Genomic DNA, 16,173 nt, shown 5'->3' with positions numbered 1-16,173 from the left:
TTTACACATTTAGCACGAAGGTCCGTTCCCTGAACTCACATTCTCCCCTTTCTTCTGCAGGAGCATCGCCTCGCTTAAGACGTGGCCGGTGCTGTGATGGCGCTCGCGATATTTATTTGCCGACCTCATTGCAGACGTGAGTGGGGTACAGCATGAGTGGAATATACAAGCAGCAAACCAACAATAATACATGTTTAAGAAGTGCTAACGAGAAAAAAAAAATGGCAATAGGTTTGCGAAATGCGGCGATGGCTGAGGTTCAACTGCGTCACGCGGAAGGGGATTCCAAATGATGCACGCTTTGCGTATGAACTGATGAGTGAGATTAAGCGCAGAAACCTCTACTTTAACATTTCTGTCAGCGCGCTAGAGGCGCGCCGAGGCGCTTCGATTACACGGCGCCCTCCCACACGTGTGTTGATTGATCCCTCGGTCTGTAAGTGGCAGCTATGCCTTTTAGGAATGCCTAAATTTAAAGTTTCGGTGGTGTTTCATCCTAAATGCTTCGTTCGTTCATAAAGAACGCAGACAGAAGCACTGTCACTGGAGTCAACTTGCTCTCGCAGAAATTTCGACTGCAAAATATTCTCTCTGATTAGCCGCATTTGCGACATTTTGTTTTCAAAGTCGATGTTTCCTCTTACGGAAGTCCAGCTTTATGAGTTGAAGGGGAAAAAACGCGTTTTTCCCTTTGTTGCCTTTAATTGCTTCACCCACGTAGCGAGATAAGACAGTTTCCTTAATAGACGGGCTTTTCCTCGCAGTTTGCAACGCTGCGTGTGCACCTCAGTAGAAATTTCAATTCGGACAGAAGAAACACACAGAAACACGGAAGCGAGACCCAATCAGGCTGCTCGCCACAAAATGAAATGACCCGACAGGCGTCTCGGAGAGCGCTCAGCCACTCACTTCTTTTTTATTCTCGCGAGGTCTGCGGTTGTTGCTTTTGCTTTCGAGTTCTGCCCAAGCACTGACGGGAATTACAGGCCAACGCGCTCACCGAGTTCATCAGACTGCGTTTCGGCCTGTAGGAGCGAGCACTCCGATCCCTTGACCATGCATTTCATCGAAATTTGTGTGCACCGTTGATGAGGTTAACAAAAGCTGTGAGGTGACTAGCAGCTTTTGAATGCAGGAAAAAAAAAATGATGGGAGGCTGTATTTCATCGCCCGTGAATCTTGTTTTAATCCAATTTTTGAGAGTGAGAAGAATTTTGATGTGTCTGCTTCTAAATATGGAAGAGCAGCTATTCAGAGGTACTGGTCTTTCTTTGGTGCGTTCGTGACACGTGTATTAGTCAGCCGAGCTAACTTTGCCAGCGGGGGCAAGGAAAAAAAAATATTGGCCCAGCTGTATAGCTTATTGAACTTCAACTGCGTGCGTTTTTGCTGAGAACAGCCGTTTACCCCCTACCTTGGTTGCTCCCGTTCTTTATGGGCGTACATTGCTCTTTATATTAACTACATTCAAGTGCAGAATGCTTAAACGAATCCTCCAAGGCGGACTCGTACCGTTCCCACCTCGAGTTACTGATTAATTCTCACTTGCCATATCTCTGCTAGCCTTCCTGGTTAGCTTTGTTGGTAGAGCGGCTGCCCCGCACAGATTGTGGTCTCGGGTTCGAACACCGGGCCAGGAAGAATTTCTCTTTAATCTCGCAGTTTCTGTGGAAGCTGTATAGTTTCCCTCTGCAGCCGTGTGTCTGTGGTTGGGTGGATTGTACAGAGTAATTACTCCCTTAATACCAACCCTCAATCTGTCCTCTTCCTTTGCTGTCCACATTAGCCCAACTATGTCGAGTGCCATGAAGTCAATAAGGACAGTATATTCTAACGTTCACACAAAACTCACAGGCATTCATGCTTACGTTCTTCAGGGGCGTGGCAAAAAAAAATGGTAGGGGTTTAACGTAGTTAAACCGAGTAGACATGCGAAGGCAGGTGTTCATTCTTCAATTGGAGGGCACAGTTAAGCTCCGCATTAAGGGTATGGTGCGATATATTTAATGGGCTAATGACCATATCAGCAGAATTGGTCATTCTCTGCTTAAGAGTCGCATATGGCGGCGAGTCCTTATATACCACTACCAGTGCGGTGGCGCAGCGGTCAAGCGATGCGCCACTGCACTGGCAGGTGGCTGTTTCTGTCACGGCCACCGGCAGGGGTTGTGCGACCCATATGCTGGTCTCCCCGAGCAACCTCTCGCGCAGCTGGCGCGACGCTCCTCCGAACTCCCCCGAGCTTACCCGAGTAACTTGAGTAGTAAGCTCGGGTGGTCACTCGGGTTGCTAGGCAACGGCACAAGATCGTACGTACGGTGCACGGTGGACGTATGTAAGTACGAACTATCGCCCGCAAAAGTTTACTGGACGTGGGTGTGCGGAAAAAACATTATTCCGGCGCAGTCACGCAAGCCAGCTGTCTGAAATGTATGAGGGCCTACATGCTCTTTACTCTGGTAACAATATCAGGTGACTGAATAGCCAGGTGAATATACAATAAACATTTTTTTTCTTCAAGCTTTTGCTCGAGATAGTGTTTACGGTGACAAGATTCTTGGTCGGTGTTGACGAGCGTATGGGTGCTTTCGCACTAATAACAAAACAACAATAAAGAAGAAACGAGACTGAGCACAAACAGAAACATCGCTCCACCGGATCCTCTTCTCCTTTGCTGCTGATCTGCCTCGAGCAGCCAGCAGCAAGTCGAGGTAGCACACATGGCAATATGATGATGGAGCACTGTGTACCAGTGGTACGGGCTAGTTCACTAGCCCATACCTGTATCGTCGGGCGATTGTTTATACCGAGAAACAGCACAATGTCGGGACGGAAGAAAGTGACAACACGCTTGCTTTCCGGTCTATCGATCTATTTACCAGAAAGTGAATAGAAATATTCGAATTCATAGATTTTTCTTCACAACTGGCACCATCATCATGATAATTTCACCAGGGCGAAGTCCTGATCAAGCGACTCAAGAGTACGTTCTTATTTGTCAACCTATGCGTAAATAGCCCAAATCGATTTTTTTTTTTAATTTGAGCATGCGACAGCATCTCCGGGCATTTGGCTCGGCTTAGCACCGATCCCCGACCGCAGTTGGGCCCCTATGTGCGAGCGTCGACTTCTTGGTGGTTCGCAGGCGCTGCTGTACGGGCGAAGGTGTGTTCCAGTTCCGCACCCAGCGCGGCCAGGAGGTGATACGGGAGCTGAAGAGGGCCGTGTCGCTGTGGGCTGCCCGCAAGGCGGCGCTCGCTTCCTGGTGCCAGTCCCGCGCTGTCGCCCAGCGGTCCTCCTGCGTAAGGCTTGGTACGTGAGTGACTCGTCGTACATAGCGGGAAAAGCACGCACGGCACTCGCTTACGCGTGGAAGTTGGCACGTCTAGCTTTTGTTTATTTATTTATTCGAACTGAAAAAGTGAGGGAAAGGGCGAAAACGTGCTCTGGAGTGCTTCATTCGTTTTTTTTTTTCTTTACTGTCCTTCATGTGATCTGGTTGACTTGCTTTGCCTTGTGCGATATCAGCAGATTTATCAATCAGGTACTGCCGGCCTCTGTTCGTGGTCTTAGGCTGGAGTGGGTTGTACGTTGCAGTTGCGGCATGTACGTTTTTCAACATAAGAAAACAACGAAAGAGCGTAAAACAAAACAGCATCTTTTTTAAATATATAAATTTTTTCTCACTGTACATAGGCTATTAACTTGTTTTACGCTTTTCTTGCTCATGTCTGCTTCATCAAATCGGTTGCTTCGTATTTCTGCCAGAATACGATTTCTTTTGCACTTGCTCTCAGCACATGTCTATGTACTGTGTTGGTATGCCTGTTTATATTTCTGTTTTGTGCCTCATGAGTTTATGCTCGCACTTATTATGAGTCCTTTACCCTGCGCCACGCGAAATATTAATGTGCATCCTTGACTCAGCCTGATTTATTCGATCTTAAGAGGTACTATTGCAGTCCCGTGCTTCCGGGCTCCTTGCTCTAATACCTCCCTCGATCATTGTACCCGTACACCATCGAAATTAACAAACAATAATAGAAAAAAAAAAACATGGAAACCGATAACCCTTTCTGACTCAGGAAAGAGGAGCTAAACTATACGCGGAAAGCTACACCAAGTGAAGCATATAGCAATGAAAACATCTGCCAGGAATTCAGAACACCCTGTCGTGCTCTCCTGACTACCACAGAGTTGCTACAATGAGGACTCACCCCAGGCAAAGATAAGTTGAGCAAATACAACGTATCACTCAGTCACCTGGCAGGATTTCAGTGTGAAACGGAAGGAGAGCAAAAGGACGGAGGGAGAAACTCGCTGAGTGCGAAATAGTTATGTTCTTCAAGGTCGCCCACTGCAGACCTCGTAGCGCATCAAGGGCTCAGTACGGAGGAAGCATGCTTTAAAAGGATGACTCTGACCAAAATTATCGGCACTTCACTACTTAGCCTTCAGTATGAGTGTCATGGGATGCATACAGATACAAACTGTTGGCTGTCTGGTCTTGAACGTCTGATGGTTGCGCAGCACAGACAGAGCTCAGTTGTGTGCGAATTTATCGGAGCTCAAATGACGGCAGCAAGCTCAGTGAAACACCGCTGTATTGCGCACTCTGTGTTCGAATTCTTGCGCACGTGACGTTTGTTCAATGTAAATCGACGCAGAGGGGTCTGTCGAGCGCTGAGGTGCTCGGGCGCTTAGCTAATGCGGACTGTATGCCAAGGCCCCGCTCAGCAATACGCGTAATATTTGCATGTACCAAATACCGCACTGTACTGTACTGTACTGTACTGTACTGTACTGTACTGTACTGTACTGTACTGTACTGTACTGTACTGTACTCCTTCTTCGGCCGTATGCGTACCGGTTTCCTGTCCTGATACCACTGTCGACGTGTTTGATGCGACTGTCTAACCGAACCATCTAACCTGCATGAAGAAGAATATTTTGGTTCCTCATGCCACTGTACTGTACTGCACTGTACTGTACTGCAATATTTACAATTATATATTGGGCGATTTCAGATGAATGCAGCGGATGGCTAGTCGACATCTTCAATGTGCCTAATATTTTGACGTCATTTCCCGATGTCTCGAAAGGAGGGATCAGCAATTATGTTTACATAGAACAAACTGTTTCGAACAAAAAAATCCTCGGTGACGAAGAGCTGGGCTCGTAAACTCACGTGTGTTTCCATTTTTGAAAAATTTGATCGCCAATAAATGAAGGTATATTACGAGGAGGCGCTTTAAAAAATTATGCAGCAAATCTATGACTGCTGTGGAGTGCTCCAGTTCATTTCTGCCGATGTGTCAATTTTATTCATTTACTAAAGAAATCATAAACTTGGTGCGCCAGAACTATTGGGTAACTTTGGAGTATGTCGTCTAAAAGAGGAAATGAGCTTTAACCGAAAAGATTTGCAGCGGAATTTTACACGACACTTTATCTACGAACTGATAAAAAATTCATCAATGTGTCCTTCGCGGATAATGAAATATTACTGCTCAAACTTCAAGAAAGCACAGAGCCATGAAGACTGAAAAAAATGGCTGAGGCTTAGCTAAGGTTAAGCCTAGTCAGATGCGAAGCATATTGATGGCTAGGCTTGGTAAAGTTCCTCGCTTTGTTCTTCAGTTGTTGTAGAACGTTGTCGCCGAGCCGCATATTGAGCACGCCGCTTAGCCAGACGTTCATCCCGCTCTTCATCGGTCTCTGTGGCACGCTGAAGCTTTCGCTTCTCGTTCAAATCAGCCCTGCTTCTAGGCGGCATCCCAACACCTGGCCGCCTCGTAAGTGCCCGGAGAGCGAGGCAAGCTCAGCTTTATACCGCTGCTGTAGCGTCACGTGGTCAGCTGCAGCGGAGCCTCCACCGCCGCGGCCGACCGCGCGAGCCGGCAGCCCATCTCTCCTCTGCTGTGACGTCATGTTGTCACGTGGGGTCACGTGGTCACGCTAAAGGTCAATGGTAGCTCCACCGCCGCGCTCGACGGGCTGTAGTGTAGCTCTAGTAATATGCTTCGCATAAAAAATTGGAGGAGACACTTAAGCTCTGCCTTAATGATATGACGCGATAGCGTAATGGGTTAATTCCCATATATGCAGAAGGTCATCCTCTACGTTACATTCATAGATTCCTGGGAGTCCCCATACCCTTCCTGGCGCAGTGGTGCAGCGGTTAAGCGATGCACCACTGCCCTGCGATGGCAGGTGCTCCCAGCGGTGGGCCTTTGCGAAGCCTAGGTTGTTCTTCCCGAGCGACTTAGTCATTAATTTAGCTGCCACCTGCTACGGGGGGGCAGTTTGCTCCCTATCCGGTGGGCAGGTTGTGATGACCCCGCAAGGTCACGTGACCTGGGTGGCCCACCTGCCTCCCGGGTCGCTCTCTGGGCCCCACCTGGCAGAGTCATGCTCATGATATTTCGCTCACAACGCCGGCGCCAGATTTTCCGTGGAACGAGGCCTTTAACGCTCGCTGTCGCATTAACACATTTCTTTATTTGTTATATTCTGACGAGATATTGAGCACTATATCAATATCTATAAGTATTAAAAACATGGTGCATAATGTTGCTGGTTTAGTAGATACAGCACGTCTAAAGAGACATTTTTTCCGCATACTGCAGCTTTCGCCAACTTTGATTGCGAATTAACTGAAATTTCTTCGAATTACATACCTGAAAATTTTTTGGGGCATTTATATTTACCATACAGTGCACCCAGTTATTTTTGTCTATTTTAAACGTTTATTCACTTTTTCAAATTTTGAAAACTTTGCGCACATAGTTTTTCTGCTAGCATTGGAGGTCCTCATCTCAGCGAATAAGACTGTACGTACCCAGGCTAAAAATGCGACAGAGCCGGTCCCAAAATACGGCAAAAAAATTTGCCGTTTTGTAGTTGCGATAAATTTTTCTGTTGTATCGCTAAGACGTGTTTTGTCCCGACAGAACTGGCTTTGTCGTTACGACAGGGGACTACAGAAATACTACAGGAAATCCCGTTGAATGTACAATAATTTATTTGCAAGGTCCCAAAATACTGAAGAAAAAGCTGTTGTGACAACAGTTATACTGCGCTCTATGCAAGCATATCTACTAATAGATATAAAATTCATTGATATATCTTTTACGGATGGGATAGTAATATTGTTAAAATTTCGGGGTAGCACACAACGTTAAAGAAACATTTTACCTATTTTTGCTCTGTCCACTTGCTTTTAATTATAAGGGCATCTATACGTACTAAATCCACCTTAATTGTGCAAGCTTTGTTGCTGCAGTCAGGGCACCGCGTAAAGCTGCTAAGAGGAAGAATGCCTCTTGCCCATCAAGTACGTGGGCGGGAATTGTGGGAGAGGGTCTTACCACTGACACGCGCGTCACATCACGAAGCTGGAGGTTTGCATTACTCATGCAAGTCGTTAAAATCTTTTATCTTGTCCACGTGAGTGCGCTGTCTTATGTTTTCAATGGCGGTAATGTAAATGTCCGCATATATATTATGGTAAATCAATCAGCTTGAGAGTCCCTGGCTTCGATCGGTGTTTCACACACGTTGCAGAAAACAGGTTTCTTCAGATCTACAAAGTGGGTTAAGCCTTGCAGAAAGGCCTCATTGATATGCTGAACCTGCCATTATTATTTTTCAACATGTTTTTTTTATTGCTTATGAACATCCATATAGTGAATACCTGCGCAGAGTATAAAAGTAACAATTCAAGCGGTGTTTATCGTCTCGAATTGTTTTTTCCCTGCGCTTTTTCTAATTTTCAGCAATAATTCTTCCTAATACTCCCAGGCGCATGAGTGAATCTTATATTGTTTTGTAGATAAGTTTGCAAAGAACAGAATGTAAACTAGTTATGATAATGGTTAGGTCTTTTGGTCAGATCAAGACGTCCAACATTAACAGAAACTTCCCCTCTGCTAAGCTTGCAAAATTTTAGAGAAAAGAATAAAAGTTCGAAATGGACAAGAATAACTAAGTGCACTCTTTGGCAAACAGAAATGTTGCCTAAAAATTTTCAGGCATTCATAACTAAAGTAGGCGCAAACAGCAATGTGCATAAAATGATCTGTCTAGAAGTGTTGTCTCTACTACACCAGCAGCATTTCAACTTGTTTTTTGCATATAATGTGCAATATCTCCACAGAATATAAAACATACGTAACATTTTTTTCTCATTCGCCATCCAAAGTCCTTGCGGTTCTGCGCTTTCTTGAGACTTTGGCAATAATATTTCCGATGCGTTAAATATATGTCAGTAATTTTTTTCTTTAGGTACGGAAGTTTTTGTAAAATTCAGCATTAAGTATTATTTGTCATAGCTAATTTTCTCTTTTTTGAAAAAAAAAAGCTCCAAAGTAACCAAAAGTTTTCTTGTGCCAAGTTTGCAATTTTAGAAAAAGAATAAAACTTAGAAACCGACAAAAACGGCCGGGCGTACTCCGCAGCAGTCATAAATTTGCTGCACAAATTTTTAAGCATCTCCTGGAAATATACTTTCAGCTACTAGCACCCACAGTTCGCATAAACAGCAGGGCCCACCTCTTTCGAATCAAGAATTTCTTTTTGGTTTGAAATACTTTTTTGGACAAAATAATTACAGATCCCTCCTTTCCAGGCCTTGGGCAATGGTATAAAAAAATATTAAATAAATCGAAGATATCTGAAATTGTCTTGATAAACTATGCTTTCAATACTATACTATACTGTAATAAGGGAGTAATTACTTATTGGCATCCACCCGAACGCAGCCATACGGCTACAAAGGAAAGCTATACAGCTTTCTCAGAAACTTCGCGCAGTTAAAGGAAAATTCGTCCTGGTCCGGGGTTCGAACCCGGGACCACCGCTTCACCGGAGCAGTCGCTCTACCAATTGAGCTAACCGGGACAGCAAGCTTATGGTAGGGCGAGAGCGAATTGATCAATAACTCGAAGTGGGAACAGTGTTGGCATTTTACTATACTATACTATACTATACTATACTATACTATACTATACTATACTATACTATACTATACTATACTATACTATACTATACTATACTATACTATACTATACTATACTATACTATACTATACTTCTTAGTAGCGTTTACAGTTGAGTTTGTTAGTAGGTCATTTCGAACACACTTTCGAGTAGCAAGAATGCGCGGTACAGCACTGGGCTGTCTTCTTTTTGTGTGTGTGTGTCTACATAATTTATTCAAAATGCTGCTGCTTATTAGATACGCCTCAAAGTACACATTCTGAGAGCACCCGAGAGAAGGTTGTAGAAGGCGTGTAATTTCCGCCACAGTCCCTTTGAAACATGCGCCCTTTCCCCATGAGCGGCGCAGACGAGTCTTAACTATACCGCTCTGCGCGCTGCTGCTGCGGCGTGGACGCGCGTGCAGGCCGCTCGGCGCCTGCCACTCCGTCCCTGTCGATGCCGCCTGCGTGGCGGCGCCAGCCAGAGAGCCCCGAGGCGGCGCGCAGCTGCAGCGGCGACGCCCGGGACCTGAACTACGTCCTGCCGGCGTTCGAGCGCTCCAGCAGCTCGCTCAGCAACGGCAGCGTGCTCTCGTCGCCGCAGCTGGGCCGGCCCTGCCAGTCCGACCCCGAGCGCCTGGGCAGCCGCGCCGCCGACGCGTCCTGCGAAGACGCAAACTACGTGCGCGTCACTGCCGCCGTGCACGGGAAAGGCCGCGTGTCCTTCCGCAAGCCCAGCAGCCCGCCGCTCGTGCAGCTCGTGTCCGCCACCGGGACGCTGCCGCACGACAAGAAGCTCCAGGAGATCCGCAGAGCCGAAGGTGTGCATTTTGTTAATCTGGCTTCGCCACAGCGAACTTGTCGTGAAGCGCAAGCAGTTAGCGGATATTGTGATTTTCACGGCGGCAGCTGTATGTAACACTTCCTGTCGGCCGTCAGCGCCGTAGAATGTCGTAACCTAAATGTCTCGCGTTCCCCTGCTGACCAAGGATCATCCGGGCAGGACAGGAAGGAGGTTGCTCTCAACAATAGGCCCTGTACCGTCACGTGAAGTGGTTGGCCTCGGAGTGGACGCCGTTACGGAGGGAGGGAGGGTGCTGTCACTTCGACTCGAAGGAAGAAAATGCTTGTGTTGAACGCATGAGTAATGCTATTTCCTGGTTCATCTCCACGCCTGTCTGAGCCTAACGGGACTTGTGGTTGATTATGCTTGGTTTGGTTTATTGGGGTTTAACGTCCCAAAGCGACTCAGGCTACGAGAGACGCCGTAGTGGAGGGCTCCGGAAATTTCGACCACTGTTCTTTAACGTGCACTGACATCGCACAGCACACGGGCACACGGGTGGAAGCGTCGCGTGCAGCGGAAATGTGCGTTCACCTCAGATCTCTGCATTGCCTTCACGTCCCAAGTTGTGCCTTTGGGTTGATTATGCATCAGAACTGCATCAAAGGCGCCGCTATCTGGGACGGGTCTTGCCAGAGGCAAAAGGGGCCTTGAAGGCGGGAAAATAGGCAACTTAGCTAGGTTACATGACGTAAAGGATTAAAAAAATTCCGCATGGTTCCAACTCTCCATCGAACCATAGACCTGAACTCCTTAACACAGTTGGAGGACCCGAGGATCGCTTTTTAAAACCGGGACTTCCCTCCCTTTGGTCCATAACTACCAGTTACCGTCTACGAGCCGCGCGGTTGGGCCACACGATATTCCCTCGCACCGTGCCTGTACGCGGCTGTCGCCCGTACTGCATCTTCTTTAAAAACGAACGGAAGAGGATCAGCACTTTGTTGTCTGCGACTAGGCCGGAAACGCTTGCGGCGCGTTCGCACTCTTTACCGCATGCAGCCGCGGTAAGCCTTCAGACACCGGAAAGCTTGATACCAGGAGCGCTCAAAATATCGCCATTTCTTTGAGAAGCGAGAGCGCATGCCGCAAAGCCATAAACATCGGCTGCGCGGTACGACCGACTAAGCGGCTTCGGTTACAGGCGGTGTCGACGGATCCGGAGCCCATGGCGCATCCGGCTGTCGTCACTCTCCGACTTCCCACGGCTTGTCAGAGAACCGTACTGCCAATAACGGCGGCGCCTCGCCTCAAAATAACACGCTGTGTTTTCGCGAAAAGCAGAACAAAGGGTCCCTGAGCCTCTTTTCGGGCGGCGCTTATGATGTGCGAGTATGCTTTTGCAGGCTCTCGAAGTCTCGACCGGCCAACTGATGCGCTATAATAAATTAGCCTTTTGAGGCGCCTAAGGTCACACATGCATTTTCGCACAGAGGGCATGAAAATAACTACCTATCCATTTAATGCTCCGTGCTATCAAAACCAAGCTATGACTCACAGGCCTAACAGACTTTTGATGAATATGTACTGGTTGTCAAAAGTTTGCTAATGGCTTACCAGGTTTATACAAAAAAAAAACAAAAAACGACACGACTATGTGAAGTCGGCTAAAGCTTCTGGGTAGAAGCTTCGCGTGCACAAACAAAGTATAGGTTTAGCAAGTGACCCCGCCATCCAGATGCATGCATGCATACTCCGTCTGGCAGCCTGTTGGCGGTAGAATGAAAGCTACGAGGACGATTCGGCTGCTTCTACGCGTGTGTAAGTGGCCCGATACGCGTTAGAACAGCATGCGTGTGAAAGCTGTCACCTAGCTCTCGTGGTTGCTGCTCCACCTCGAGCAAGTTGTGAGACCAAGCGCAGCTAGGTAACAAGGCCCTGACGTTGTTCGAAATGGCGACTACGAAACGCAACGTTGACATTCTTCCCGGTATATTTCCCTCGAAGAGAATGAATTGGGAGGACACCACGTTTAATGCTGCTTAATACAGACAGGCGAGTATGAGAGTCTCTGCAATAAGCATACAGGCATACACGCCTTTGACAGGCTCGTCCGACGCTACATTTGTTTGCCTGTGTGTTCGCGGTACTGCAGCACTTTGTATGCCGTAGTAACATTCAGACTTCCGAAATACGCATCGTACCGCACCATTCATGACTGAGAAAATGTTTACTAGAAGGCACAAGTATTCATTCTTTTTTAACAAAGAAAAACCAAGGAATGCACTGCGTAGAAGGGACCGGCCACTCCCGCCACTTTCCTACACTTACTGTGAGAGTCACCCATAAACTTCGGTTATTCTGCGCGTTCTGCGCCCTTGTGCTCTATGGTTGCTTGCCCCACACTTCAGCCAGTCGTCCTTATGATGATCGACGAGATTTCACGGCGTCTAATAGTCGATATTAAATTGCGCTAATTACTAATTACCGGCATCATATCACTTCGTTTAGTGCCGCAGCTGGTAAATAATTGTGTGTGAACATCATTCGCGTAAAAAAGAAATGATGCCATTGGCCACAACCAAACTACTGTCAGCGTTTAATATCTTCGTAATGGTACCATTACAGCCGTGATTTTAGAGCTGATGGTATGGACGCCTGGATTCGTTACGCTACGCGTGGCCTGAAGGGTGAAGGGGGGCACGTAGTTTCATTTCTCCAAGTTATTATCACGGGGCATTTTGCTGCCGCTTTTAAAGCATCTGAGCATCTGACATATTTACATAGAGGACGCGACTGGAAGACATAATCACTAGCCGAAATTCAACTTCGCGTAAACGTAGTTTTTTGTTTTTTGTTTTTTATTTTTAAACGCAAAGCAAAATAAAGAGAGAAGTACGCAAGAGGCACCGGCTACCCTATAACAAATACCAAGGCTTGCCAGAAAGAGCGAAAACAATTTAAAGAAAAGCCCTCACGCAACTTTGTTCTGTGTGTGGCAATAGCGCGTGAGGCTGTTAATTGGGGAAGCCCTGATGTCTGCGCGAAAGCACAGTCGCGGCAATTCAGACCAGCCCGCGACATCCTCCTCCAGCTCGTCCCCGCATCTTTCTTACTCGCGACACTCGCCTTTGCTTCGCACTCAATTCGTCCGCGAGCCCACTGAGCAGCGCGGCACACGCTGACAGCGTCAGGCTGAGAAAAGAGGCGACAGATGCGAAGGTGCCTAATTGTTCCGCAAGAGCGCCTCACTGCGCGCGTCGCTGCAGACAGATCTTGGGCGCAAGCCGTAGCCGCCCCGCTTACCTTTTCACGAGGAAAGGGCAGCGAAGAGCGTGAAAAGTTAAGGGAATAAAAAAAAAGAAAGAGAAGCGCCTGAAAGAAGGCCGGCACTCGCAGCGCGAGCCCTTCGGCTCGCACCCCCATTAGCATGGAGAAGCACGGTCCAGTTCAGCCGCGGGAAGAGAAAACTCATTGGGCTTAATAATTAAGCCCGCGCGACAGGTGCTGCGAATCGATTCGCTCTAATTGACGCGCTTCGCTGAAATTCCTTTCCAAAGCGCGCCCGCCGGGAAGCAAAGGCACATCCGGTAGCGTTCCGGGCGCCAGGGCGACGCTCGAGCGGCCCTAGAGAAACTAAGTCGTCTCGAGGCAATGAAATCAAAATGCGGCCCGATATAAGCCACGTAAGAGAAATCGCTCGCGCGACTCGGGTACTGACTTGAGATTGGGCTCCGGCGGTGGCACTAATCGCAATATCTCCGGCGGGACGAAGTTTGGCGAAAGTAATAAAACAAGCGGCTGACGCTGTGAATGAAGTGTGTGCAGCAGGAGAGACGGAACAAAATGTTGGAGCTGCCACCGGGTTCACTGAGATCTTACGCAGGAGAATCCCAGTATTTCAGGCCTGCCTTTATTTCAGCGAATGGTTAAAGGCGTGCAGGGGCTCAGTACCTCAAAGTGGACGCCTTGCGAAGGACACCGCATCAATTTTATTGTAATTTCCTTGAAAGCACAAAATGGCAGTACTCGTAGAACTCTTGGAAGACCTTAGCGCGCTTTAGTCCGAAGCTCGAGATATGCACAGAATGCATGTCAGGGCTGCAGTGTGTTATATTCAGAGATAAGCACACTGTTCCATGGAGGGCTCACTATTGATTTTGAATAATGCCACACTTTACGTTCAGACAATTGTGGCGCGCCACTTTTTGAGACCCTGTTCCTCGTTACTAATTCCCTCGCCGAGAATATGCTACAATCTCAAATAAATGGAGGGCTTTTTCGCTTAGTAATTTCCCGGCTCCTGGTTGTAGGTACTAATGCTATTGTGTACCTTGGTCCCGTCCATAAAAACATTCGTTACGCAATAGGGCTAGGAGAGCTGCTGTTTTCTTTATTGGTTCATTATAGGAATGACCGTGTGTGGTTATATCATGTACGATCATGTATGACCACATCCACTGTCTCCTTTGCGCTGTACCTTTGTCGCCTTGCATCGCCGTTATCACAATATGAACTTTCAAAGAACATTACTAAAGACAAGCCCTTCATTCGCAGTTGCGTTTCTTGCTAGTTACCCTTAACTTGTCTTCCAAACTAGTAAAATGACTCAAAAGTTGGACGGGAGGCGCAGTTATCATTGTTATTATAATGAAACTCTTACTTCCGAAATACTGCTGTAATTAAAGCCAGTGTTACCAAAAAAATTCGAAGGCGCGATTCACCGTTTGCTAAAAATCAAGTTTTAGTATTGCCGTAGATTGCAGTACTTGGCGTGCAGACTGTTGTTTCACGTACTATAGAAGTAGTATAGTAGTAGTAGTAGTGGTGGTGGTTTAGTTGATACTTTTTTAAATAACCGTGTTCCTGTATTTTTTTTTTTCCTTGCTCGACCTGAAACAGAATACGTGTGAAACAGAGTTGTGCATTTGTTGCACTAAGAGTGAATCTAGTGGACCACTTTTTTTTTCTGCCATTTTCGCTCCCACAGGTTACATCGAAGTGCTGCCGACGTAAGCCGCCGTCACCTGTTTGTCCAAGATGGAGAAGAGTGCAAAGACTGATTTACAACGCCTATCCGAAGGAGAGAGGCTGGGCAGCCGCGTTTGCTTGGACCCGCGGAGGCAGCCTCAGCTTTCACCCACGAAACACTGTGTCGCGGTTTCGCTCGAGCGCTACACCAAACACGCGAACCGTCAGTTTTCATAAGGCAAGCGGAGCCAGGAGCTCGATAACCAAAGACCCACTGGAAAACTATTTACAGCTGGCGAGACAAGGCCTTCTCCTCCACGAGTGCTGCGTTTTAGTCTTAGTTGGCCGTAGCTATTATAAAATAGGTGGCCTCATGAATTCCTTTCTTTGCCTTGCCTGCGTTGCGGCGCTGTCGCATTAAACATATTGCCGACATGCTGTGTGTGCCTCCTCTTTTTGCGATGCGAATGCATGGTTCGCTTGAAATTGTGCTTCCTTGTGTCACCGCAATAAGCGGTACACCCACGGCCAGGGCATTAGGCAGGAATACGGAGTCACTGCAAATGCTGGCATCGCTTCAAGCACTGGACAGAATTTTCATTCGAGAAATGAGCGTGCGAAGAGAGCCTTTAAAGCCGAGGAATAAGTGCGCGATCATGAACCTCCTTTCGCGAGATCGCGACGTGTTACCACTTGTAAGCGTATTTCACAGAGAGTTATCTGAAGTATAACAAGTCGCCTGTTCTTAAAACTGCTTTCGGAATTCATTATTTCCCGAATTAAAATTTTCTTACAGCAAAACGGGAGCGGTTAAGAAAATCAAAAAAATATAGCGTAGTTGCAGCAAGCGGTAAAACCATCCTGTTTCTCTTTAAACAAGGACGAATAAAGCCAACATAAAAGCCGCGGTAAGTTTGGATGTAGCGCTGGGGGAAAACTCGACGACAAAGCAGGTTTTCTTCCTGTTGGCAAAAACAGCAGGACGCAATTATTTTTACCGCTGAATCTCGGTGTGGTCGTTTTCTATGTTTATTACGTGAGCATGCGCCTGTGTTCGTTCTCCACTGTTTTCGCGTCCCTGCAGACAGGCGTGCAGCGCCCGAACGTTGTGCCTCCCCTTTCAGGCCCTTTGTCCCTCTCTTGCCGAGAAGTACGCCCTCTACGCTCAGCCAAAGCATTTGGGAGGACTAGATTGTTCATGACGACAGACACTACGTCCTGTATGTGTCTTCCGTTTGTCTCTTTGTCCTCGTTCTCGCTACAAACTTTTACTTACCTGCCGCCCTGTATACCACTAAACAGAAGCGTGGCGAACACCATTGAGCCACCGCATGCAGTAGCCAAAGTAATCAAAGTGAAAGGTTTGTTAGTGTCTCATAAAGTTGCAGTACGAGTCACAGTTGGAAGAGTGTTAGGAAAGTAGGAAGGTGGCCAAATT

The 16,173-nt window shown here is 47.2% G+C and overlaps 1 protein-coding gene across 4 annotated transcripts in view; it reads left to right on the top strand.

Annotated features, from left to right (window-relative positions):
* Positions 1-15,170, top strand: part of LOC149352930 (uncharacterized) — a 243,581-nt gene extending 228,411 nt beyond the window's left edge. For all 4 annotated transcript variants that reach the window (XM_089582141.1, XM_089582139.1, XM_089582140.1 and 1 more), the window contains 3 exons: positions 3,146-3,312; positions 9,406-9,801; positions 14,755-15,170. In XM_089582141.1, the coding sequence (XP_089438267.1) occupies positions 3,146-3,312; positions 9,406-9,801; positions 14,755-14,780 (589 nt within the window). In that variant the 3' untranslated portion in view covers positions 14,781-15,170. The remainder of the gene's footprint in view (positions 1-3,145; positions 3,313-9,405; positions 9,802-14,754) is intronic.
* The last annotated feature ends 1,003 nt before the right edge of the window (positions 15,171-16,173 follow it).

Source organism: Amblyomma mixtum, chromosome 3, assembly GCF_055824585.1.
Source record: "Amblyomma mixtum isolate Tamu chromosome 3, ASM5582458v1, whole genome shotgun sequence".
NCBI classification, from domain to species: domain Eukaryota; kingdom Metazoa; phylum Arthropoda; class Arachnida; order Ixodida; family Ixodidae; genus Amblyomma; species Amblyomma mixtum.
The sequence above is the reverse complement of the archived record's forward strand: the minus strand, read 5'-3'. Positions and strand labels throughout refer to the sequence as shown.